Genomic DNA, 26,061 nt, shown 5'->3' with positions numbered 1-26,061 from the left:
GGTCCCACGTAAGTCAGATTTACATAGTGGTATGCTGTGAGTTCCGGGCCAACCTGGGGCTACAGAGTGAATTCCAGGGAAACACACACTTCTGAACATGTGTCTGGAGTTCGTTTGCAGGGGCTAGAGGACCTGGCATGCCCATTCTCTCTCTAATAAATAAAAATAAATCTTAATCCCATCCTGAGGCTACAGAGTGGTTCCAGGTCAGCCTGAGCTAGTGTGAGACCCTACCTTGAAAAAAAAACAAAAATAATTACTAAAAATAGGTAAAATTGAATAGTTGTGCATGTATGTATGTATGTATTTTGGAGTATACATACTGTCTGGATGGATGGATGGATGGACAGACTCTTGATACTCCAAATGAATGACAAACACACATAATGCATTTTTTGTGTGTGTCTGGCTTTTCTTGGGTGCTGGGAAACTGGATCCTGGCTTTGCAAACAATCAGCTTGAGGTTCTGAGTCATCCCCCCAGATCTAAACCACATTCCCCACAACACACATACTACACACACACACTAGAAACTTTCCTGATAAGTAAATAAAAACTGTAATTTTTTAAAACTGTATTTTATTTATTTGAGAAAGAGGGAGAATGGGAGGGAGGGAAAGAATGGACACGCCAGGGCATCCAGCCACTGCAAAGGAACTGCAGACTCATGCACCCCCTTGTGCATCTGGTTTATGTGTGTTCTGGAGAATCGAACCAGGATCCTTTGGCTTTGCAGGCAAATGCCTTAACCACCAAGCCATCTCTCCAGCCCCTGTAATTTCTTTTTTTCAAGGTAGGGTCTCACTCTAGCCCAAGCTGACCTGGAATTCACTACGTAGTCTCAGGGTGACCTCGAACTCATGGCGGCCCTCTTACCTCTTCCTCCCAAGTGCTGGGATTAAAGCTGCATGCCACCATGCCTGGTTTTCTTTTTTCTTTTTTTTGTTTTTAACATGACAGTGTTGGGGGTGGGTTAGATGGGTACTAGTCTAGATCAAAAGAAACTTTAGCAAACATGATCAGATCTGAATCATGTCTTGGATCAGAGACTCATTTTGACAGCCAGCAAGGCTACTGTTTAGTCAATGGGAGGAATTTAAATATATTTGATGTGAAGGGTATAAAATGAAGAGGTAGAAGTCATTGGTGTGGGTGGGAAGTAGTTTGAAACCATATGATCTCATTTTGGCTTTTAAGATGTATCTGCATAATTATAACTCAACATGTCACTGAACAAGAGATCTGGAAGTGTGTACAGAAAAACGGTGCTAATTTTTTTTTTCTTTTTTTTGGTGAGAGATTGATAAAGAGAGAGGGGAAGAGTGGGCGTGCCAGGGCCTCCAGCCACTGCAAATGAACCCCAGAGGTGTGCGCCCCTTTTGCATCTTGGTTATGTAGATCCTGGGGAATCTGGGGAATCGAACCGACATCCTTTGGCTTTGCAGGCAAATGTCTTAACCACTAAGTCATCCCTCCAGCCCAAGGTGATGCTTCTTAAGCATGTTCTCAGGACCATCAGGCAGCATCAGCACCCCCTAAAACTGGCTAGGGATGCACACTGTCAGGCCCACCCCATTAAGAATTCTGGGGGTGGAGCTCAGTGGTATGTTTAACAACCCCGATGACCACTGTGTGATGAACTGGAGTCCCAGCACTAAGGAGAGTCAGGCGGGAGGGCCGCCGAGTCCAGAAGTTCAAGAGCCACCTGGACAGCATGTGGAGACTCTGTCTCAAGGGCTGAGGGTCGTAGCTCAGTGTAGAGCAGCTGCTGAGTGACAACAAGGTCCTGAGCTCAATTCTAAGCTCCCTCTTCCCAAAGGCAGAGACCCGGCCTCAAGAACTTTAAAATAAAATAGTGTCGTCTTTTATCATGGAAAATGTTAATAAAAATTAAAAAAAAAATAGTGTCGTCTTGACCCCTGCTGAGCTTTGAGAACTTCTTCACTGAAGTGTTAAGTTCAGCACAGGTAAATTATTCTGTCCTAATAAATCTACCTCCTTCCCTCCCTCCCCCCTTCCTTCCCTCCTTCCTTCCCTTCCCCCCTTCCTCCCTTCCTTCCCTCCCTCCTTCCCTTCCCCCCTTCCTCCCTTCCTTCCCTCCCTCCTTCCCTTCCCCCCTTCCTCCCTTCCTTCCCTCCCTCCTTCCTCCCTTCCTTCCCTCCCTCCTTCCCCCCTTCCTCCCTTCCTTCCCTCCTTCCTCCCTTCTTCCTTCCCTCATTCCCTCCTTCCCTCCTTCCTCCCTTCCCTCATTCCCTCCTTCCTCCCTTCCTTCCCTCATTCCCTCCTTCCTCCCTTCCTTCCCTCATTCCCTCCTTCCTCCCTTCCTTCCCTCATTCCCTCCTTCCTCCCTTCTTCTTTCCCTCATTCCCTCCTTCTTCCCTTTTTCTTTCCCTCATTCCCTCCTTCCTCCCTTCTTCTTTCCCTCATTCCCTCCTTCCTCCCTTCTTCCTCCCCTCATTCCCTCCTTCCTCCCTTCCTTCCTTCATTCCCTCCTTCCTCCCTTCTTCCTCCCCTCATTCCCTCCTTCCTCCCTTCCTTCCTTCATTCCCTCCTTCCTCCCTTCTTCCTCCCCTCATTCCCTCCTTCCTCCCTTCTTCCTCCCCTCATTCCCTCCTTCCTCCCTTCTTCCTTCCCTCATTCCCTCCTTCCTCCCTTCCTTCCTTCATTCCCTCCTTCCTCCCTCCTTCCTCCCCTCATTCCCTCCTTCCTCCCTTCTTCCTTCCCTCATTCTCTCCTTCCTCCCTTCTTCCTCCCCTCATTCCCTCCTTCCTCCCTTCTTCCTTCCCTCATCCCCTCCTTCCTCCCTTCTTCCTCCCCTCATTCCCTCCTTCCTCCCTTCTTCCTCCCTTCATTCCCTCCTTCCTCCCTTCTTCCTTCCCTCCTTCCTCCCTTCTTCCTCCCCTCATTCCCTCCTTCCTCCCTTCTTCCTTCCCTCATTCCCTCTTTCCTCCCTTCTTCCTCCCCTCATTCCCTCCTTCCTCCCTTCTTCCTTCCCTCATCCCCTCCTTCCTCCCTTCTTCCTCCCCTCATTCCCTCCTTCCTCCCTTCTTCCTCCCTTCATTCCCTCCTTCCTCCCTTCTTCCTTCCCTCCTTCCTCCCTTCTTCCTCCCCTCATTCCCTCCTTCCTCCCTTCTTCCTTCCCTCATTCCCTCCTTCCTCCCTTCTTCCTCCCCTCATTCCCTCCTTCCTCCCTTCTTCCTTCCCTCATTCCCTCCTTCCTCCCTTCTTCCTCCCCTCATTCCCTCCTTCCTCCCTTCTTCCTTCCCTCATTCCCTCCTTCCTCCCTTCTTCCTCCCTTCATTCCCTCCTTCCTCCCTTCTTCCTCCCCTCATTCCCTCCTTCCTCCCTTCCTTCCTTCATTCCCTCCTTCCTCCCTTCTTCCTCCCCTCATTCCCTCCTTCCTCCCTTCTTCCTTCCCTCATTCCCTCCTTCCTCCCTTCTTCCTTCCCTCATTCCCTCCTTCCTCCCTTCTTCCTCCCCTCATTCCCTCCTTCCTCCCTTCTTCCTTCCCTCATTCCCTCCTTCCTCCCTTCTTCCTCCCCTCATTCCCTCCTTCCTCCCTGCCCTCCTTCTTCTCCTCATTCCCTCCTTCCTCCTTGCCCTCCTTCCTTCCCTCCCCTTTCCTTCCTTCCTTCCCTCATTCCCTCCTTCCTTCCTTCCCTTATTCCCTCCTTCCTCCCTTCCCTCATTCCCTCCTTCCTCCCTTCCCTCATTCCCTCCTTCCTCCCTTCCCTCATTCCCTCCTTCCTCCCTTCCCTCATTCCCTCCTTCCTCCCTTCCCTCATTCCCTCCTTCCTCCCTTCCCTCATTCCCTCCTTCCTCCCTTCCCTCATTCCCTCATTCCCTCCTTCCTCCCTTCCCTCCCTCCTTCCTTCCCTGGCACTCATTATGTAGCCATGCTGGCCTTGTCCCCGCTGCACATGTCCTGCCTCAGCCTCCCCCGTGGGGGGGACTGCAGGTGCGAGTTAGCATCTCCAACCTGAAGGGTATTTTTAAGTTACTGATCAGGTTTTACATGCCATTCTGTAATTTTTTATTTTATTTTATTTTTTTATTTTTTTGAGGCAGGGTCTCACTCTAGCCCAGGCTGACCTGGAACTCACTATGTAGTCTCAGGGTGGCCTCGAACTCCTGGCGATCCTCTGCCTCCCGAGTGCTGGGATTAAAGGCGTGCACCACCACGCCCGGCTTCATTCTGTAATTTTTGACTTGATGTGTGTTCATGGTCATTCGCTGAAAAATACTATCAAATTTCTGCTTGATTCCCCTTTTGTCTAGAAGTAAGTTGATTAGTTTCCAAATACCCGGAGGCTTCCCGCACATTATGTTTCGTTTGTGCCTTAATTCCATGATGGTCCAGGAATGTAGTTTGTACGGAGCAAAGCCTTTCAAATAATTCCCTGATGCTTGGCTTATGCCCCAGAATGGGACTTATTTTAGAAAGTGGTTTATATGCTCGAGAACAGGATGTAAACTGCTTAGCGACACTTCCGCCAGTGACAAGCCGCACAGATGAAAGCGGCCTTGTAAGATGACCGCGGTGTTGAAATCCCAGCGATCCCGCGGTGGTCGCCTTTCTTTCTCGTGTGCTTATGGTGCGGGCGTAGCTAACCACTGCACTGCCGGTCTAGACGTCCAGCGTACTATGTGATGTCAGTACATGGTGCTCTTCACTACACAGTGCCTCCCGCTATGACTTTGGACTGGAAAATGCATTGTAAAACAGCGTGTCCTCTTACTGTCAGAGCAGCTGCCCCAAACATCTCATGTTTACCACAGCTCTTGTGCATAATCAGGCCACACTGAGTGGTTTGGGTTTGTCTTAAGTAGACTCTAGGATGTTTGCCTAACAGCGAGTATCTCAGAACATTCTCTGCTATTCATACATATTCAGTCTTGGACAGAGTATGTGGTAGTTCAGCTAGGATTAAAGATGGTCACCACCACATCCAGCTCTCTGCCTACTAATCACAGAGAAAGAGAGAGTAAAATTGAGTTTGAAGAGGTTTTCCACCCTATGTTTGAAGTTCTGTTAAGAACTTATTTCTGAGTGGGGCGTGGTGGTGGCACACACCTTTAATCCCAGCATCAGGAGGCAGGTAGGAGGATTGCTATGAGTTCGAGGACACCCTGAGACTACATGGTGAATTCCAGGTCAGCCTGGGCTAGAGTGAGACCCTACCTCAGGCAGGAGTGGGGGGAGAGCTTATTTCTGGCAAGAAATCTGGTCTCATCCTTATCTTTGTTCCTTTATACAAATAGCATCACTTTTTGGGGGCTGATAAGTTTTCTTACCTTTTTGGGGGGCAAAATTTCACTATAATATGCCTCTTTGCTCTTCTTCATGTTTCTTTTGGGATTTTCTGAGCTTCTTGGGTCTATGGGTTTATAGTTTCAATCGTATTTTTGAAAGCTTTAACCATTATTCCCTTCTGCTACTTCTGCTCCTCTGGGAAGGACTGACGATGTGGGCTGTTCACAGCCACCTATGCATCTCTGGTGCTAAGTGCTTAGTTTGGTTTCGATTTTGAGGCTTTCCCAAGTTGATCATATATCTTGCTCTCTGATAATGGTGTTTAACCCATCCAGGGTACATTTTACCTCATACAATCTAGTTTTCACTGTTACGGTTAATTTGGTTAATTTTTATCATAAGCTTCCATGTTTTAGCATTTTAAGTGCACAGTTACAGTAATCATTTTCATCTTTTTCTTTTTTTTCTTAATTTTTTTGGTTTATTTTTATTTATTTATTTGAGAGTGACAGGCAGAGAAAGAGGCAGAGAGAGAGAGAGAATGGGCGCGCCAGGGCCTCCAGCCACTGCAAACGAACTCCAGATGCATGCGCCCCTTGTGCATCTGGCTAACGTGGGTCCTGGGGAATCCAGCCTTGAACTGGGTCCTTACGCTTCACAGGCAAGCGCTTAACCACTAAGCCATCTCTCCAGCCCCTCAAGTATTTTTGATTAAAACTAAGCTCCCTGCTTAAACTCTCCAGCAGCCTGATGGAGGAGGTGTCACTGGAGCCAAGCCTGGACTTCAGCCCAAAGGTGTAGAGAGCAGTTTGAGCTCTGGTGGTTAGTGCTGGCTTGTGGTACCAGAGGTTTGGAGGTGTCTTTCTGCTTGGATCTGTGAAAGGGAACCAGCTTTTTCCACTACTAATGGAATTTCCCCTGGGTCTGTGAGCCTGAAATAAACCCCTTCCTCCCGTCAACCGGAAGTGTTCATCTTAGTAGTGTGGAGCTGACTATATCACCCCTCTTCCACTCCAATGACTAAAGCTAAAAATTTCCCTAATTGATTTTTAGAATGAGAGCCACACATTATCACATCTCATTTAAATATAATCAAATATAAAAAATAATGAATGTAAAAATTAACATTCAAACAAGTGATTCCGAACAAAAATTCAAGCGAAGTGATTTCATCTAGGACTCCAGTGAATGAACACTAATTTGTTGCTGAGAATTCTAGACAGCGGATCATTTTCTATAGCATACTTAACCAGGTTCCATTGTATGTGTTGCAGTTGCTGATGGAAGTTTTCAGTTGTATGTAATTTTTTTTTAATTTTTTATTTATTTATTTGAGAGCGACAGACACAGAGAGAAAAACAGATAGAGGGAGAGAGAGAATGGGCGCGCCAGGGCTTCCAGCCTCTGCAAACGAATTCCAGACGCATGCGCCCCCTTGTGCATCTGGCTAACGTGGGACCTGGGGAACCGAGCCTCGAACCAGGGTCCTTAGGCTTCACAGGCAAGTGCTTAACTGCTAAGCCATCTCTCCAGCCCCAGTTGTATGTAATTTTGACATTTTTTTTCAGCAAGCATTTCAAACCAAAAATGAGAGGGTTTTGTTTTGTTATGTTTTTTTGTTGCTGTTCTTATTTTATAAGGAAGGTGTTGGCTTATTTTTCCTTCTTGAGTTATGCGTGCGTGTGTGGTGTGTCCTTGTGACGCCTCAGTGAGTTTCGCTGATCCCAAGTCTGTCACTGCCCCTCTGAGCTTCCATTTCCAGCCAGAGTGGCTGCTCAGCAGTGCCACAGTGACTCGCCAGACTTTGCCCTCCTCCCCTCCCCAAGCCTGGGGTTACAGGCTTGTGTGGCCAGGGTTGGCATCTTAGGTGGGTGCTGGGCATTGAACTCAGGGTGAATCAGGCCTCGTGCTTGCATAGCAAAGATATCTGCCCACTGGGACATCTCCCCGGCCCCCAAAGGTGTTTATTTTTAAACAAGTTCTAAACAAGAAGCAAGCTGAATTTTGCATCAAGTCCTTGGCTTTGAAAGGAAACACTATTGCCATCAGCTTCCCGTTGCTGGCAGAAAACACCCGACCAAGAGCAGCTCATAGGCTCGAGGGGAAGCTCCCTGGTGGCAGGGGAAATGATGGCATGAGCAGAGGGTGGACATCCCCTCCTGGCCAACATCAGGTCGCCAATAGCCACAGGCAAGTGTGCCAAACAAACACTGGCAAGGAGACACTGACTGTGACACCCATAAACCTGCCCCCAGCAATACACTTCTCTAGGAGATCCCAGTTCCCATCAGCTGGGGACCTAGCATTCCGGAAACACATATGTTTATGGGGGACACCTGGATCAAACCACCATACATGCTATATTGCAGGAAAAAAGAAAGTGCTGGGTACAAGTACCAGAGGGCAAGAGAAGGGGTGAGAGGGAATCAGGGAGCTGAAGGACAGGTAGTCACGCCAAAGATGAGCTGGCGAACGATGCTGACCCAAGCTGTGAGAATGGACCTTTCTGACACTTCCATTCCTCAAAGCTCAGGCCCTACGCAAGCCTGTGTCCTTCAGCTGTGTACACACCATGCTGGCCAGGCATGGCTGGGTTCCCTCAACTGGGAGCCGCTCCCTCGGGCTGGCCCAGCTGTGACATGGTGGACACCTTTGGTGGGGGAACTCCTGAGCACCCCGTTTAAGTAGAGCCCCCATCCCCAGACCCGCCCTGCTGAGAACCACATGCTGTGTCTGGCTCCAGCCAGCGCTTGTAACTTGATGCTTTCCAGAAAAATGGCAAACACAGGAGGGATGTTTAGAAACAATCTGTAAAATTGGCAGCCAAGTTGCCAACACGTAGTGGATCTGCCCTTTGTGGAAGCTTCAGTGGGGTTTTGGAGCACCGGCAGCGGGGAGCCATTGTGGGGACAGATCCTCAAAGCAGCCACGAAGGCCAGCAGAGCAGAGGGTCACAGGTGGATCCCCAGCAATGCAGGACCCCCGCCCCCCCAGAACTCCCAGGTCCTCCCTCCCTCTCCCTACATGATTGTTAGATCCTTCACCACCGTGCCTTCCACCTTCGGGCTTCCTTGGAGGCTGAGATGACACATAGACATAGAAATGTCACCACCCTGCGTCTGCCCTTAACCTGGCCTCCTCTTTGTCAGCTCAAGAGCTGTTGTCTACCCCAAGCCATTGCCCTGGGTCGCCTCTTTCACATCATCTGTCTCCTCTTGCCCATGTGTTCGACCCCCCCCCCCCCCCCGTCATGTCAGCTAGGTCCTTCTGACTAAAAACAAGCCACTGAGCCGTCACTCCCCACTTCCATTCTGTTGCCTCTTCCAAGCCAGGCGTGGTGGTGCACACCTTTAATCCCAACACTCGGGAGGCAGAAGTAGGAGGATCGCCATGAGTTCAAGGCAACCCTGAGACTGCATAGTGAATTCCAGATCAGCCTGAGCTAGAGTGAGACCCAACCTCAAAAAACAAACCAAAAAAGGGTTGCTGGAGAGATGGCTTAGTGGTTAAGACGCCTGCCTGCAAAGCCAAAGGATCCGGTTTGATTCTCCAGGTCCCATGTTAACCAGATGCACAAGGGCTCAAGAAAGCTATCTGACCTCTTGGGCCATGTTGAGGGCATAGCTGCAAGACCTTGTCTGAACTGGGAAGTCCCTGACAATGAATTTTTTTCATCACTTTCATCAAAGACTTCCAGACCCTGGAATTGTGAGAAATGAATTTCTGTTGCATATAAACCACTCCGACCACGGTATTTGGTTCCAGCAGCTCAGATGGTCTGAGACATATGTTTAGCAGTACTTAATTCTTGTCCTTACTGGAGTCCCAACCTGTAGCCTTGGGGCAGGAACGAATTTAATGGTGAGCGCCCCTGCCTGAACTCCTCTGAGCTCCGGACGCATGTGTCTCCTTGCTTCCTCCTCCTTCCCGAGTGGTCCCTGAGGTCACCTTCTCACACTCGTGGTCCTCTGCCAGAACTTTCTGTCTCAGTATCTTCTCACTCAGCCATCATCCCCCTCATCAATACGTTCCATTGACCTCATAATTTCTTATAAAAATTATTTTTATTTTATTGGGCTGGAGAGATGGCTTAGCAGTTAAGCACTTGCCTGCAAAACCTAAGGATGCCGGTTCGATTCACCAGGACCTACATAAGCCAGATGCACAAGGGGCACGTGTATCTGGAGTTTGTTTGCAGTGGCTGAGGCCCTGGTGTGCCCATTCTCTATCTCTCTTCTCTCTCTCTGCTTCCAAATAAATAAATAAGATTTTAATATATATTTTATTTTTATTTTATTTATTTGGCAGGGGCTGGGGAAGAGAATGGGCGCGCCAGGGCCTCCAGTTTCTGCAAAAGAATCCAGACGTGAGCGCTCCCCCTTGTTCATTTGGCTAGCATGGGTCCTTTGGCTTTGCAGGCAAACACCTTAACCAGTAAGCCATCCCTCCAGGCCGACCTCATAGTTTTTAAATCCACCCACTGTCCCTAACTTGGCTCCTTGGTCAAAATACCACTGTCTTGCCTGGGTAGAGCCTCAGCTGATCAACTTACTTGCTTCCATTCTGGCTTCCTCTAGTCTGTCCTCACACTGCCTGGCAAATATTGACAAGTGCACTCCATCTGTCTCCCATGGGTGAAGCACTTCCTAGTGCTCTTAGGATGAGAACAAAGGGGACTGGAGAAATGGCCCAGTGTTTAAAGGCACTTGCTTGCAAAGCCTGACAGCCTGGGTTCAAATCCCCAATACCCATATAAAACCAGACATACAAGGTGGCGCATGTGACTTAAGTTCATATGCAGTGGCAGCAGGTCCCAGCATGCCCATGTTCTCGTTCTCTCACTCTCCTGTTTGTTTCCTGGCTTTCCCCCCTCCCAGGAGGCATTAATTCCCAAATCTCCATCAGCTGGGAACTTAGCATTCAGAGCAACTAAGCTTATGGAGGACACCTGAATTAACCTTAATTAACACCTCCCCACCCTCTCTCTCTGACCCCTCATCCCTCCCCTCTCCCCTCCCTCCCCCTTGGCCTGAAAAGCCTAAGGAACTGAGTTCGATTCCCCAACATCCACATAAAGCCAGGTGCACATAGTAGCACATGCAACTGTAATTTGTTTCCAGGATCTGGAGGTCCTGGTGTGCCCATTTTCTCTCTGAGTCTACCTCCTTCTCCCTCTCTCTCTCTCTCTCTCTCTCTCTCTCTGATAAAAAAATAAGGGCTGGAGGGATGGCTTAGCGGTTAAGGCGTTTGCCTGCAAAACCAAAGGACCTAGGTTCAATTCCCCAGGACCCATGTTAGCCAGATGCTCAAGGTGTGCATGTGTCTGGAGTTCGTTTGCAGTGGCTGAAGGCCCTGGTGGACCCATTCTCTCCCCCACTTTCTGTCAAATAAGTAAATAAAAATAAAATATTAAAAAAATCTCTTTTTTGAAAATATATTTTATTTATTTATTTGACAGAGAAAGAGGACGAGAAAGAGAGAATGGGCACCAGGGTCTCCAGCCACTGCAGGCGAACTCCAGATGCGTGTGCCCCCTTGTGCATCTGGCTAACATGGGTCCTGGGGAATCGAACCAAGGTCCTTTGGCTTTGCAGTCAAACGCCTTAACTGCTAAGCCATCTCTCTAACCCATAAACATCTAATTAAAAAAAAAAAAGCCAGTAAACGAATACTGAAGTGTGTGATCAGTGATGCCTGCCTGCTGACATGTCATTTAAATATATATTGTTTTAGACTATTGTATAATTTTTCACTATCATAAAAATGTTTTTAAAAAACCAGCATTCCTTAATATACATATGTGCATGCATGAATACATAATTTACAAAAGCAGATGACTGGACGTTAGGAGGTGTAGGAATCTCTCTAGGTTTTAGATCATTATTCCTTTATAACTCTCCTGAAGAATTATGCTACTGCATCCGTCTATTAATAGAGGAAGACAGGGCCTGCTTTTCTGTGCCCTGGCCATCCTGCAAGATTGTGAAACAGAGTGCACACACTTGCCAGAGAGCTCTAAATGCATATTTATGAAATGGTATTTTGTCCTTTTAACCTATATTTCCAGTAAAATTATTCCCAAATGGCATCGCATTATTCTTAGCCTTTAGAGGTTTCTTTCTGTGAAATAGTCGAGTTCCTTTTTATTTTGCCTGAGTATGTGCGTATGCATATTCACGTGTGTGTGTGTGTGTGTGTGTGTGTGTGTGTGCGCGCGCGCGCGCACATGACCAGAGGTGAATGGTGGGCTTCGTCCTCAGGTGCTCTCCCTGAACCTAGATCTCACCCTCCAGGGTCACCCTGCATCCACCTCCCCAGGCCTGGGATTACAGACACACTGCCATATCTGTTTAAAAATAAATAAAATATTTAATATATTTTATTTTTATTTATTTAGTTGACAGAGAAAGAGGGGGGAGAGAATGGGTTCCAGGCTCTCCAGCCACTGCAGATGACTCCAGATGCGTGCGTGCGTGCGTGCGTGCGTGTGTGTGTGTGTGTGTGTGTGTATGTTTATCATGGTAGGATCTCACTGTAGCTCAGGCTGACCTTAGAATTCACCACAGAGTCTCAGGGTGGCTTTGAACTCACAGCAATCCTCCTACCTCTGCCTCCCGAGGGCTGGGATTAAAGGCGTGCACCTCCACGGCTCCTAAACGTGTAGCCCAGGCTGGCCTTGAAGTCCTGATCCTCCTGCCTCCACCTCTGCAGCAGTTTCCTACCATTGTGTGCCACCACAACTGGCTGATGCATTTTTAATAATGCCAGCTAGTTTTTCTTTTTAAAAGGTTGCTACTCAGAGTGCAGAGAGCATGCCCGTGAGGACTTGGAGGTGGGGTGGACCTGATTCAGACCTTATTCAGCTGCTTTTCTGGCTGGGGCACCTGGGACAAATTATGTAGGCGCTTGTAGCTCCCAGGTTTCTCTCCTGTGACCCATGAATCCCCCCGGCTTCCTTTGAGGGGTAGAGACAGCTCCAGGCAGCGTGTGATGGACGATGTTCTATAAATATTTATTCCCTTTCTGTGTTCTCTTCTAGTGTGTGTGATTCTGCGTGTACTTACCTACATAAATAGTTTATGTCCGTACCAAGCATGCGTATTTCACTCTACTAGCAGCCATTACGCGATCATTCATTCGTCATCCCTTCATTATGTCACTTGTTGATATTTTCTGAGTAGGTAAATAGAATAAAAGCACCCCCCCCATTCTGATGATCAAACCCAGGGTGTCATGTTTGCCAATAAGCCCGTGCTTTACCACTGGGCGGCAGGCGCCCCTAACTGTTAAGTCTTCATCTGAGCCTAAGATTTTCATTTCCAAACTCAGGGATTATGTTTGCAAATCATGATGGTGTTCAACAATGTAAAGTACAGCAATCTGGAGGAAAAAAAAAAGAGAGAGGCAACCTCAAATTCTGTAAAATATTTTCCAGTTTTGGGAGGGGCTCAGCAGTTAAGACACCTGCCTGCAAAACCTAATGACCCAGGTTCAGTTCTCCGGTACCCACCTACAGCCAGATGCAAAGTGGTGCATGTGTCTGGAATTTGTTTGCAGAGGCAGGAGGTCCTGGCACGCCCATTCTGTCCCCACTATTTTTTTTATCTGTCTGCAACTAAATAAATCAAGTATTTTTAAAAATTGTTTCCATTTTTGATAGTTTCAAGAAGAGATTGAAGTTCTTGTATACTTTCATTGAGAAGCTGTGTCTCAATCTGCTCTTTCTATTTTCCTTCAGGTGTGGCTGGATCTCTTGAAGCCTATTGTGAAGCAGATTCGAAGTAAGTATAGCCTATCTGCGTGCCTCACAGCAATTTCAACCTACAGTTCTTCAGTAACCAAAACCTTGCTTTGAGAATCAGAGAGCAATGTGATTAATGACAAATGCCTATTACTTAGCCCTGGAATAATTTTGTTTTCTCCATCACATTTGAAGGAGAAAGGTGCACTAACTATTCCTAAGATTCACTTTTGTTGTTGATTTTTTGTTTTTGTTTTTCGAGGTAGGGTCTCCCTAGCTCAGGCTGACCTGGAATTCACTATGTAGTCTCAGGGTGGCCTTGAACTCACAGTGATCCTCCTACTTCTGCCTCCAGAGTGCTGGGATTAAAGGTGTGCGCCACCACACCTGGCAAGATTCACTTTTGGATATAAACAACTTAAGGGAGGCAGGATTTACTTATTTTTTTATTTTTTTAAAGTTTTTATTGATTGATTGATTTGAGAGAGTGGCAGACAGACAGAGAGAATCAGTGTACCGGGGTCTCTAGCCACTGCATGTGCCATCTTGGGCATCTGGCTTATGTGGGTCCTGGGGAATCGAACCTGCTTCCTTTGACTTTGCAGGCAAACACCTTAACCACTAAGCAATCCTTGCAGCCCTACTTATTTATTTTTATTTACATTTTTTATTTGCAAGCAAAGACACAGCATGGGTGCCCCAGGGCCTCTTGCTGCTGCAAACAAACTCCAGACACTGGTGCCACTTTGTGCATCTGGCATTCCATGGGTACTGAGAAATCGAACCAAGGCTGGCAGGCTTTACAAGCAAGTGTCCTTAACTACTGCGCCATCTCCCTAGCCCAGGAAAGATTTCCTCCACCTCATGGTTTCGGTGCTGGCTAATCCTCATTGTCGACTTGACTGGATTTGGAATAGTCTAGAAGCATACCTCTGGGTGTGTCTGTAACCAGACACCCCTTGGGGCCACTTGTCTCAATTCCCAGTGGATGGAGAAACATAGCAGCAGGTGTCTTTTGTCCTCATGAACTTGCAGTTGCTGCTGCAACTACTGAATAATGAAAGAGAGGCCCTTTAATGTTTCCTGGGCACCCTCCGGGGAGCCAGCCCTGCCCAGCCCAGACCAAGTGTGGGAGACATGTTGCTTAACGGGGGAGGAAGCCCGGAGCCTGGGAGACTGGCCGCTGTCTCTGCGGTGCCTCTCGGGGACAAACACCACCTGTGTGGGAAGGTGTCCAGTTCCCACGCGCCCACCCTGGAAGGCCGGTCAGAACGGAAGCCTGATGGTTGTCATCTCTCTGCCTGCATGTGTTGTGACTGGCCCTGGTGACAAAGCTGTCACTTCATCCTAACCAGCTTCTGGAGCCCATGGATCTGAGAACCCTGAGGTCTCTGGCCTTCTCCCTTCAACCTGCCACACTGGTTTTATGGTCTGACATGAAAGGGTTTCTCCCTCCCTCCCTCCCTCCCTCCCTCCCTCCCTCCACTGCTGTTGTTGCAAGTGGCAGCTCCTGCAAAACTATGATATGGGGCTGGGGATCCGAATTAGTGGTAAGGACTCACGGAAGCCAGATGCCCAAGGTGGCACATGCCTCTGGAGTTCCTTTGCAGTGGCTGGAGGATCCCGAACGCCCATTCTTCCCCCCTCCCCCGCCTTGTTTTCTCTTTCAAATAAAATAAACTTTAAGGGCTGGAGAGATGGCTTAGCGGTTAAGCGCTTGCCTGTGAAGCCTATGGACCCCGGTTCGAGGCTCGGTTCCCCAGGTCCCACGTTAGCCAGATGCACAAGGGGGCGCACGCGTCTGGAGTTCGTTTGCAGAGGCTGGAAGCCCTGGCGCGCCCATTCTCTCTCTCTCTCTCCCTCTATCTGTCTTTCTCTCTGTGTCTGTCGCTCTCAAATAAATAAATAAAATAAATAAAATTTAAAAAATTAAAAAAATATTTAAAATAAACTTTAAAAACTATACAAATTTTTACTCTCATTGCAAATTATTCTGTTATAATCTGTTTGGTGATCTGTTTTAACTCTGAAGACATCCATCTCATCCCTCTAGCCCCTATCTGCTTCCTGATTTATTTATTTATTTATTTATTGGTCATGACTCCTTGGAAAGATGAGATAATAAGTAAAGATGGCCAGGAGATAGATATCCTTGGCATGTGAGGAATGCTGTCTCATTTGAACTTGGGTGTAAGGAACATGTTTGAGGGACATGTTTGAGAATGTTCCCTACAGTAACTTACATAACTGCTTCATACTCACATTTTCATTATCTTCTCCCCAAACCACCTAAAGCCTGTATTTAAAATACAAGCCGCCAGTTAAGTACATTTCTGAAGACGTTTGCTTTAAACCTGAGCATAATCTAATTTGTCTCCATAGGAAAAAAGTCTTAATTATTGAATGTAGCAGTTTTCTTAAAATAAAACCTGTGTGTGTGCATGTGCACATCTGTGTGTGCCTGGTTTGTTGACCTATGAATTTCCCAGGATTCTCCCATCTCTGCCCCCCGTTTCGCCATAGGACCCCTGGGATTGATTACACACATGCCCCTGTCCCCGGCTTCATGTGTGTTTGGGGACCTGAGCTCGCCCTTGTGCAGCAAGCACGTCTATCTGTGGAGTCATCTTCCCAGCCTCCAGTGTCGTACTTTTGTCACGGAGGATGTTTTAGAAAGTCGATGGCCTTTTTCTCCGCAGCATGAAGCTGTTTAATTAGTGGCCCGTTGTTGAGTGGCTTGGAGATGGCTGCCCGCGGTGACATGTGGTGTTTGGTAAAATCCGAAAGGCTCTTTGAAGCACAAATCGATCTGTGCCTCACTGGTTTCTGTTCTTCCTTAGGGCCAAAGCATGTGGTGGTAAAGTTCGTGGTGAAATTCTTCCCGCCCGACCACACTCAGCTCCAAGAAGAACTGACCAGGTCAGTAGCTGGGAACGAGGAATGTTTGCGTCTGCCTGTTTTGCTGCAGTGTACGGGGATGCAGAGGACACTCACGTTTTGAATTATCATTTCCATAATATTGATTTGACCGTATCTATTCTGTGCTTAGCACTTTACCCCTCCTCTCTCTCTCGTCTGTTCCTACAAAAAACAAAGCAAGCTACCATGTTTTCCCGACACCCTGGTTTCTTCAAGACTGTTTATAATGTATTTCCTATCATCCAATGATCATATCCTGAGACAGTTTTGGGAAAATGAGTCTCTTCTGTGACATCATGTTGTTACTACAGATTTTTTTTTTTTTTATTTTTCTGCTTTGCTACTATGGATGGGTGAATTTGATATGAACTGTAGGTCAGTTTCATTGTAAGCGTGGCCGAGTTGGAGACGTTAGGTCAAGTGTGTTCTTGCCACTTGCTGGCTATCACTGTTACTACTTATTTACTCACTTTGAACAACACAGGGCCTGCTTGCTTGGTCAGAGTTATATTAAGGAAGCACTGTTTGCTGTGCATAGAGTGGCTGGCATGCAACAGGGACACTGTAATAAAAGGGTAACCATCATTATCACCACCGCCATCATCATTTCCATCACCACCATCACTATTACTCCTCATTTCACAATGGAAAGGAGGCATTCCGAGAGAGAGCAGAGCTGTCAGTGTGTGAAGAGAAGCCTTATCTTTCCAAGATGCCCTTATCTGCTACACTGATCAGACCAGCCACATTCTTGTCACTGGTGCCTTTCAAGCTATAGCTTATTACAGCCCTGGCCATCACATCTTTCTTCCCCCCCCCCCCAAAGTTGGGCATGGTGGCACACACTTTTTTTTTTTCTTCAAATTTTTATTAACAATTTCCATGATTATAAAAAATACCCCATGGTGGGCTGGAGAAATGGCTTAACGGTTAAGCGCTTGCCCATGAAGCCTAAGGACCCCAGTTCAAGGCTTGATTTCCTGGGACCCACGTTAGCCAGATGCACAAGGGGACGCATGCGTGTCAAGTTAGTTTGCAGTGGCTGGAGGCCCTGGTGTGCCCATTCTCTCTCTCTCTCTCTCTCTCTCTCTCTCTCTCTCTCTCTCTCCCTCTTTCTCTCTGTGTTGCTCTCAAATAAATAAATAAAAATAAAACAAACAAACAAAAATCCCATGGTGATACCATCCTTCCCCCACTGTCCCCTTTGTTTTGTTTTGGTTTGGTTTTAGGTTTTTGAGGTAAGGTCTCACTCTAGCCCAAGCTGACCTGGAATTCACTCTGTATTCTCAGGGTGGCCTCGAACTCATGGTGATCCTCCTACCTTTGCCTCCCGACTGCTGGGATTAAAGGCGTGTGCCACCACACCCAGCTCCACTTTCCCCTTTGAAACTCCATTCTCCATCATATCTCCTCCCCCTCTCAATCAGTCTCTCTCTTATTTTGATGACATCTTTTTTTCCTGTTATGATAGTCTTGTGTAGGTAGTGTCGGGCACTGTGAGGTCATGGATATCCAGGCCATTTTGTGTCTGGAGGAGCACGTTGTAAGGAGTCCTACCCTTCCTTTGGCTCTTACATTCTTTCTGCCACTTCTTCCGCATTAGACCCTGAGCCTTGGAAGGTGCATCACATCTTTCTTAATCTCTCTATACAGATGTGCAGACCTGGGGTAGTCAGTCTTCATGTATCAGAGACATTCATTTAGTCACTAGTGTTTATTGAGTGTATGCTGTGTGCAAATTCTTGTTCTAGAATCTGGGCCCTAGGAATGGAGTAAAGAAAAGGTTAAGTCTTGACTTTCCTGAACCTAGAAAATGATGAAGTAAGCAAAGTATCAGATCACTTAAAAAAAAAAAAAAAAAGGATTAACAAAAAGGAGGACTGGAGAGATAGCTCACTGTGGTTGGGGGCTTACCTTGGCTTCATGAGGACCTGAGTTCAATCCCCAATGCTCATGTAAAATTCTGGGTATGGTGGTGTATGCCTTTAATACCAGTGCTGGGGAGGGAGAAACAGGATCCCTGGGGTTCCCTGGCTACCCACTATAGCCTGATAGGAGAGCTTCAGAGCAATGGCAGACCTTGTCTCAGAGAGAGAGATACCAAGGGCTGGGAAGATGGCTCAGTGGTTAAGTACAGCCTTGCCTGTGAAGCTCGGTGGGCCAGGATCAACAACCCATGTTAAGCAAAGCGGTGCATGCCTCTGGAGTTTGTTAGTCGTGGCACTCTCTTCCCCCCTTGCAAGTAAATGAATACTTAAAAAATAGGGCTGGAAGGAGATGGCTTAGCAGTTAAAACATTTGCCTGCAAAGCCAAAGGACCCAGGTTCAATTCCCCAGGACCCATGTAAGCCAGATGCACACGTTTGGAGTTCGTCTGCGATTGGAAGAGACTGTGTGGTGACCTGAGCCAGCTAGGTCTTGGATGCCCCTCAGGAAGTGTTGATAACAGTCGGTGGTTTTCTGAGGAGAAACCTTCCAGGGAGAAGGAACGGGTACCACGGTGCCCATGACAGGAACAAGCCCCACGCGTTACAAAACTTCTTAAAGCGCCAGTGAGATGGAAGAGTGACGGGTCGCATTGAAAGACTGGCCCTGGGCTGGAGAGATGGCTTAGCGGTTAAGCGCTTGCCTGTGAAGCCTGAGGACCCCGGTTCGAGGCTCAATTCCCCAGGACCCACGTTAACCAGATGCACAAGGGGGCGCACGCATCTGGAGTTTGTTTGCAGTGGCTGGAAGCCCTGGCGCGCCCATTCTCTCTCTCTGTCACTCTTAAATAAATAAATAAAAATAAACAAAAAAATTAAAAAAAAAAAAAAAAAAAAGAAAGACTGGCCCTGAGGGTGTTGGGGAGTCTGCCGCAGGGCCCCGAGATAGTCCTGCCCAAAGAAGACAGTAGCAGTGAAGGTGGAGAGAAGTGGCTAAATTTGGGGTGCGTCCTGGCAGCGGGGCCTCCCTGACTTGGGGCAGAGGTGGAATCTCAGAAAAGCTGTGGGGATAGTTTTTTGTTTTTTTTTAAATTCCTCCTTTTGTGTCTTTTATTTATTTATTTGAGAGAGAGAGGAGCAGCTAGAGGTCTTGGTGCGCCCATTCTCTGTGTGTCAAATAAATAAATAATAAAATAGTTTTTTAAACAAAGAAGAAAGTCAGGCATGGTGGCGCACGCCTTTCATCCCAGCACTCGGGAGGCAGAGGTAGGAGGATCGCCATGAGTTCGAGGCCACCCTGAGACTACATAGTGAATTCCAGGTCAGCTTGGGCTAGAGTGAGACCCTACCTAGAAAGAAAGTCCTGACTTGGGCAAGTTTAAAAGATCAACCAGAGGGGTCTTCGGGAAAGAAATGACTCGCTGTTCTTATTACAGAGGTCTAATGACATCTTTTAGTGTTGAAAAGCTAAGCCACACTTTGTTGCTCCCTGTCTGGACATCTGTGTGCGGTAGGGTCCAGTTCTTGTCCGAAGTTAAGGGAGTCTACCAGAACTTGCTGTCCTCGACTGCCTCAGAAGTTCCCTTTGAGTGACAGGGGAACCAAACGACTTCCACCTCATGAGAGAGGGAGAAAGGCGATGCAGCCCGTCCAGTGAAACAGATTCACATTAGTGGGTTGTGACCAGGAATGGGGGTTATGTGACAGGTGACTTGCAGTCTCTGATCAGTCTCGCACGACCGTCCCAAGCAGAGTCCATTCCATTTCAAGCTAGCTGTGTGGACATTGTGTCAGCCAGTTTAGCTGTGCTCAGTGCCTGCTGAGGACGGTAGCTCTGGCTCCCAGGGCCTTGATTGGACAAGCTTCTATTGGACACCAAAGGGGCCCCCCCGTTTCTGAAAGCACAACGGCCAGTGCGCTCAAGCTTACAGCTTAGGAGGTTAAGAAAGGCGACAGGAAGCTGATTCTCATGTTACCCCAGGAACCCATTGGAACCCGGACATTCAGCACAGCCAGAAGGTGACAAACTTGTCCTCTAGCCTTCAGAAAGTCATGTGCCCTCCCCGTAGCTCTGCACGCTTTCAGGGTTCCATGCTACCATGAAGACCTCTAGAGGTTGTCACCAAACACCCCGAAGCCTTGACTGTGAATCCGTCCTGGGACACTTCTTTGTAGACACAGGACCCTGTGTTAGAACTGATAAGTGGTCAAACTGTAACGCTTTTAAAACACAAAGCTCTCCTACTCCTTTGAAAGTTAGCCACAGCACAGATCAGAGCCACGGCCAGTAGGGAGCTCTGTGAAGTCTGTGGGGTTCAGTGGACATTCGTCCCTCCCTAATCCAGAAAGACCAAACTTTCCTGGCAACCCTCCACAAAGGAATCCATGCCTCGAGGATTGCCTTGCTTCCTGGTCCTCAGTTGTCTTTCCTGTGATTGCAGTAAGAGATGATGAGGCAGATTTTGGGGAGCACAAGAGAACAGAACAAACATCAGGGAGGTTTGGTAAAGGTCACAATTGTCAACTGATATATCTGCAGCATATTGTTTTTATTTTTGAGCTATGCAGTCACCACTAGTTTTGTTTGTTTTGTTTTTAGTTATTAGTAAAGGGATTTCCTATTTTAAAGGGGGTTAGGTTGTGGTTGTTTTGTTTTTCTCTTGAGATAGGGTCTCACTCTAGCTCAGGCTGACCTGGAATTCACTACGTAATCTCAGGGTGGCCTCGAACTCATGGTGATGGTGATCCTCCTACCTCTGCCTCCTGAGTGCTGGGATTAAAGGTATGCATTACCACACCTGGTGCTTTTTTTTTTTAACTTAAAGAAAATTGTTAGCATTTACTGACTGTTTTTGTTGTAGCCACTTTATTCTCCATGTATTATCCTATCTAACTCATATGGAAACCTCTGTGGTTATTGTTAAGGGCTCTCTCTTTAGAATTCAGGATAGAAGGGAGGATGTTGTTTGGGGGTGGAGCCCAGCGTGTGTGAGACACTGGGCTTCATCCCAAGCACCATAAATACAACAAAACAAAATCATTACTGTAAAATAGTAACTATACTTACTATTATGTATAAAACTATAGTTATCTCATACATACATATAGCTATGTATATGTGTGCAAGATACTAATATCTATTGTAGAAAGTCGGAACTGGAGAAGTGGCTTAGTGGTTAAGGCGCTTGCATGCGAAGCCTCAGAACTCATGGTTGAACCTCTGGGTCCCATGTAGCCACAAGCACGTGATGTCACACATGCACACACATTTAATCCCAGCATTTGGGAGGCAGAGGTGGGAAGATCACTGTGGGTTTGAGGCCATTCTGAGATTACATAGTGAGTTCCAGGTCAGCCTGAGCTAGAGTGAAACCCTACCTCAATAAACCAAAAAAAAAAAAAGAAAGAAAGAAAAAGAAAAAAAAATTTAAAAAACCTACTTCAGGGCTGGAGAGATAGCTTAGCAGCTAAGTGCTTGCCTGTGAAGCCTAAGGACCCCAGTTCGAGGCTCGATTCCCCAGGACCCACGTTAGCCAGATGCACAGGGTGGCACATGCATTCTGGAGTTCGTTTGCAGGGGGTAGAGGCCCTAGTATGCCCATTCTCTCTCTCTCTCTGCCTTTTTCTCTGTCTGTCGCTCTCAGATAAATAAAGATAAAAAAAAATTTTTTTAACCTACTTCATCCCTATTGTACGGCATGAGTATGGTACATTTTTGGATTCTTTTATATATATTTTATTCATAATGCCTTTGCTATACTCAGCTTCCTCAACTTCCCTCTCAAGTGTTATTCATGACTGCATTCCAAAGTAAGAATCATTCTTGACCAGCTGCTTGCTTGTTCCCAGCCTATTTCCACTCAATGTAGGTCCTTCTATTTCATTCATGATACTACTTTATAGAACTATAGAATATCCCACCTCCTGATTTTGACTGGTGGCTTCCTTATGGCCGGGTCTCATTTATTCTCCCAGCCTTTACATTTTCTTGAAAACCAGAGATTAGGGGCTGGAGAGATGGCTCGGCGGTTAAGGCACTTGCCTGCAAAGCCTAACGATCCTAGTTCAAATCCCCAGTGCCCACGTAAAGCCAGATGCACAAAGAGGTACATGAATTTGGAGTTCATTTGTAGTGGCTGGAGGCCCTGGTGCACCCATTCTCTGTGTCTGTCTGTTTCTCCTCTACCTCTCTGCTTGCAAATAAATAATATGTTTTAAAAAAAATTTAAGCATTTTTTGTTTATTTTTATTTATTTATTTGAGAGCAACAGAGAGAGAGAGAGAGAATGGGTGTGCCAGGACCTCCAGCCACTGCAAACGAATTCCAGACACGTACGCCCCCTTGTGCATCTGGGTAACGTGGGTCCTGGGGAATCGAGCCTTGAACCTTAGGCTTCACAGGCAAGTGCTTAACCACTAAGCCGTTTCTCCAGCCCCAGGTTTTTTAATTTTTTTTTTAACTAGAAATTGGAGCTAGAGAGCTGGCTTAGCAGTTAAGGAGCTTGCCTATAAAGCCTAATGACCCATATTCAACTCTCCAGATCCCATGTAAGCCAGATGCACAAGTTCACACATGTGCACAAGGGGCACACATGTCTGGAGTTTGATTGCAGTGGCTGGAGGCCCTGGTACACCAATTCTGTCTTACACACATACAAGCTTTCATAGAGGCATGTGCCACCAAGCCCAGCAAAAACAAACAACAACAAAAATCCTAGAAATTGGTTCTAAGGGCCCTGTAGATATATTTAGGGTTTTTTTGTTGTTGTTTTGTTTTGTTTTTTGTTTTTCAAGGTAGGGTCTCACTCTAGCCCAGGCTGACCTAGAATTCACGGTCTTCTCAGGGTGGCCTCGAACTCACGGTGATCCTCCTACCTCTGCCTCCCAAATGCTGGGATTAACAGCATGTGCCACCACTCCCGGCACCATCTCGCCCAGCTTTGTAGATACATTTAAACATTTGACCAGAACCCATCCGAAGTGAGGATGTATTCTTCTTGCTTGATTCACAATGCTAAGTTTGTTCACTGGCTTAAGGAGCTGATTTTCTGATCCTTTCATTGTGAAATATACCGAGTCACTTAGGCCCTACGTGAACATCCAGTTTCCTAAGTGATCTTTATACCAATTGACAGTCCTTGCCAGAGTCAATTTCTTTAGAGGTTGTAGAGCAGTTTCTGGCCCTGTCTCTCCCACTGTGATAATAACTGCCATTCGCTACCAAGTCAAACTGTTGCATCCATGTGAACACTTAGACTGTCAGAGAGGTGGCCATGTGCTCACCTCTTTGCCTTCCATGACCTGTTTTTTTTTAGTATATATATATTTTTAACTTATTTACTTGAGAAGGGGGACCGGTACAGAGAGATTGAGTATGGGCATGCCAGGGCTTCCTGCCACTGCAAACGAACTCCAGATGCATGTGCCACTTTAGTGCATCTGGCTTTACGTGGGTGCTGGGGGGTCAAACTCGGGTCCTTAGGCTTTGCAGGCAAGTGCCTTAACCGCTGAACCATCTTCTCCAGCCCTCAAGCTCTTTTACAGTTACTTCCTTTATATTGTTGGACAAATCAAATTAAAAATTTGGAATAAAATGACACTCTCAGTAGGGTTACAGATGGCTCTCTCTCTGCATATATTGGAGTGTACTGTACTCTGTGAAAAGATTACGTGCATACAGCGTTTGTCGTTTACACAGGTGGGTGTTGACCCCACAGTGAGTGGTTCTCTTACTTGGTTTCTGTATCCCTCTTTAGTTTTCTTTTTTTTTTAATATTCAAATCAGCTTTATTTATTTATTTGAGAGTGACAGAGAAAGACGGAGAGGGGGAGAGAGAGAGAGAGAGAATGGGCACCCCAGGGCCTCCAGCCACTGCAAATGAACTCCAGACGCATGTGCCCCCTTGTGCATCTGGCTAATGTGGGTCCCGAAGAATCGAGCCTCGAACTGGGGTCCTTAGACTTCACAGGCAAGCACTTAACCGCTAAGCCATCTCTCCAGACCCCCTCTTTAGTTTTTGTACCTGTGTGTGCAAAGCGCCGGAAGGAAGCCTGCCTCGGATGCCAACCCGCCTGCTTCCTTTGTGTGTTGCCCTTCTGTGCGGGCCTCTGGTGACACCGCTCTCTGTTGACTTTGCAGGTACCTGTTTGCTCTGCAGGTAAAGCAGGACTTGGCTCAAGGCAGGTTGACGTGTAACGACACCAGCACCGCTCTGCTGATCTCCCACATCGTACAATGTAAGTTCCGCTGGAAAGCTCCCAGTCCACTGCTCGATGAGGGAAAGTCCCCTCCACACACAGGTCCCAAGAACAGTGACAGCATCCATGTTCTTTTTGCCATTAGCATGAGGGTCCCATGGTGGAACACACACACACACAAAAGACGACGCCTAGCTTCATTTAATGTGCATATCTCCAGACATTAGCTTGGGATTTCGTTGTTCTGGTATCTGGTTGGCTTTTCTTTTTAAGGATGAACGTTGCATTTGATATCTGTTGTCTCAAAGGAGAAGTTGGGATGGACAGGGGCCCAAGTAGGCCAAACCGGTTTCATCCTGTCCTTAGACTTAATATTCACCATTGAATGTGGTTCATGAGTCTCAGGACACAAAGCTGGCAAAGATTTTGCTTCTCTCCCCAAGTTTTCACAGCAGCGCGCACTTAGGGAGCGAGTGAATTGCATGGTCCTAGGTGGCCATGGCCTCTGGCAAGGGCCACAGACAGCAGTGACTTGAAAGAAAAACTGGGTGTATCCACCTGGTACCAAATGAGAACTGTTAGCACTTTTATATTTTTTTAAATGTTTTAAAAACATATTTCTATGTACATGTAAGCAGAGAGATATGGAAGAGAGACAGAGAGAAAATGGGGGCACCAGGGCTTCCAGCCACTACAAATGAAGTCCAGATACAGATGCCAGCTTGTGCATCTGGCTTTGTGTGGTACTAAGAAATCAAACCCAGGTCATTAGGCTTCACAGGCAAGCACCTTAACCATTAAGCAATCTCTCTAGCCATTTTAAAATATTTTATTTATTTATTTTTGAGAGAGAAAGAAGGAGAGACAGAGAATGGGTATGCCAGGACTTCCAACCACTGCAAACGAACTCCATACACATGCACCACCTTGTGCATCTGGCTTACATGGGTCCTGGGGAACCAAACGTGGGTCCTTTGGCTTTGCAGACAAGCACCTTAATTGCTAATCCATCTCTGTAGCCCCTTTTTATGTTTTATTTGCTTATTTTCGGAGAGAGAGAATGAGCATGCCAGGGCCTCTAGCCACTGTAAACAAACTCTAGATGCATATGCCACTTTGTGCATCTGGCTTTATATGGGCACTGTGGAATTGAACCCAGGCCTTCAGGCTTTGCAAGCAATCTCCTTCAACTTCTGAGCCATTTCTCCAGTCCTCTTTTTTAATTTTTTGTTTGTTCATTGTTATTTATTTGAGAGTGACAGAGAGAGAAGGAGGCAGAGAGACACAGAGAGAGAGAATGGGTGTACCACAGCTTCCAGCCACTGCAAACGAACTCCAGATGCATTACCCCCTTGTGCATCTGGCTATCGTGGGTCCTGGGGAATGGAGCCTCGAACCTGGGTACTTAGGCTTCACAGGCAAGCACTGAACCACTAAGCCATCTCTCCAGCCCTCCAGTCCTCTTTTATATTTAATTATGGGAAAGAGTATGTTACAAAATTGACAAGTTTTAAGAGACCCCAACTTAAGGCTTATGCAAACTTTAAAATTTAGGGGCTGGAAAAACGGCTTAGCCATTAAGGCACTTGTCAGCAAAGCCTAAAAGCCCAGGTTCAATTCCCCAGTGCCCATGTAAGCCAGCTGCACAAGTTGGCACACATGTTTGGAGTTCATTTGCAATGGCTAGAGGCTCTGACGCACCCATTCTTTCTCTCTCTTTTTCAAGAAAATAAATTTAAAAAAAGAAAAGAAAATATTAAGGCCAGGTGTGGTGGTACCCGCCTTAATCCCAGCACTTAGAAGGCAGAGGTAGGAAGATTGCTGTGAGTTCAAGGCCAGCCTGAGCTACAGAGTGAATTCTAGGTCAGCTTGGGCTGGATCGAGACCCTACCTTGAAAAACAAAAAATTAGAACTTGGTGATTCCTCAGCGCCTGGCAGCCCCTACCCGCCACTCTTTTGCAAATTTGCCCGGTCCCTAAAATTCGCCTGTAGATCAACACTTGCACACCTTCATGAACATTGA

At 47.0% G+C, this 26,061-nt stretch overlaps 1 protein-coding gene across 4 annotated transcripts in view; it reads left to right on the top strand.

The window, feature by feature from the left end:
- The window catches only part of Farp1 (FERM, ARH/RhoGEF and pleckstrin domain protein 1), a 336,683-nt gene that overhangs the window by 240,277 nt on the left and 70,345 nt on the right, over window positions 1–26,061 (top strand). For all 4 annotated transcript variants that reach the window (XM_045145776.1, XM_045145775.1, XM_045145777.1 and 1 more), the window contains exons 4-6: window positions 12,993–13,035; window positions 15,836–15,914; window positions 23,979–24,076. In XM_045145776.1, the coding sequence (XP_045001711.1) occupies window positions 12,993–13,035; window positions 15,836–15,914; window positions 23,979–24,076 (220 nt within the window). The remainder of the gene's footprint in view (window positions 1–12,992; window positions 13,036–15,835; window positions 15,915–23,978; window positions 24,077–26,061) is intronic.

The sequence above is a fragment of the Jaculus jaculus genome, chromosome 3 (genome assembly GCF_020740685.1).
Source record: "Jaculus jaculus isolate mJacJac1 chromosome 3, mJacJac1.mat.Y.cur, whole genome shotgun sequence".
In the NCBI taxonomy this organism is placed as follows: domain Eukaryota; kingdom Metazoa; phylum Chordata; class Mammalia; order Rodentia; family Dipodidae; genus Jaculus; species Jaculus jaculus.
Note: the sequence above shows the minus strand (reverse complement) of the source record. Positions and strands in the feature narration are given on the sequence as shown.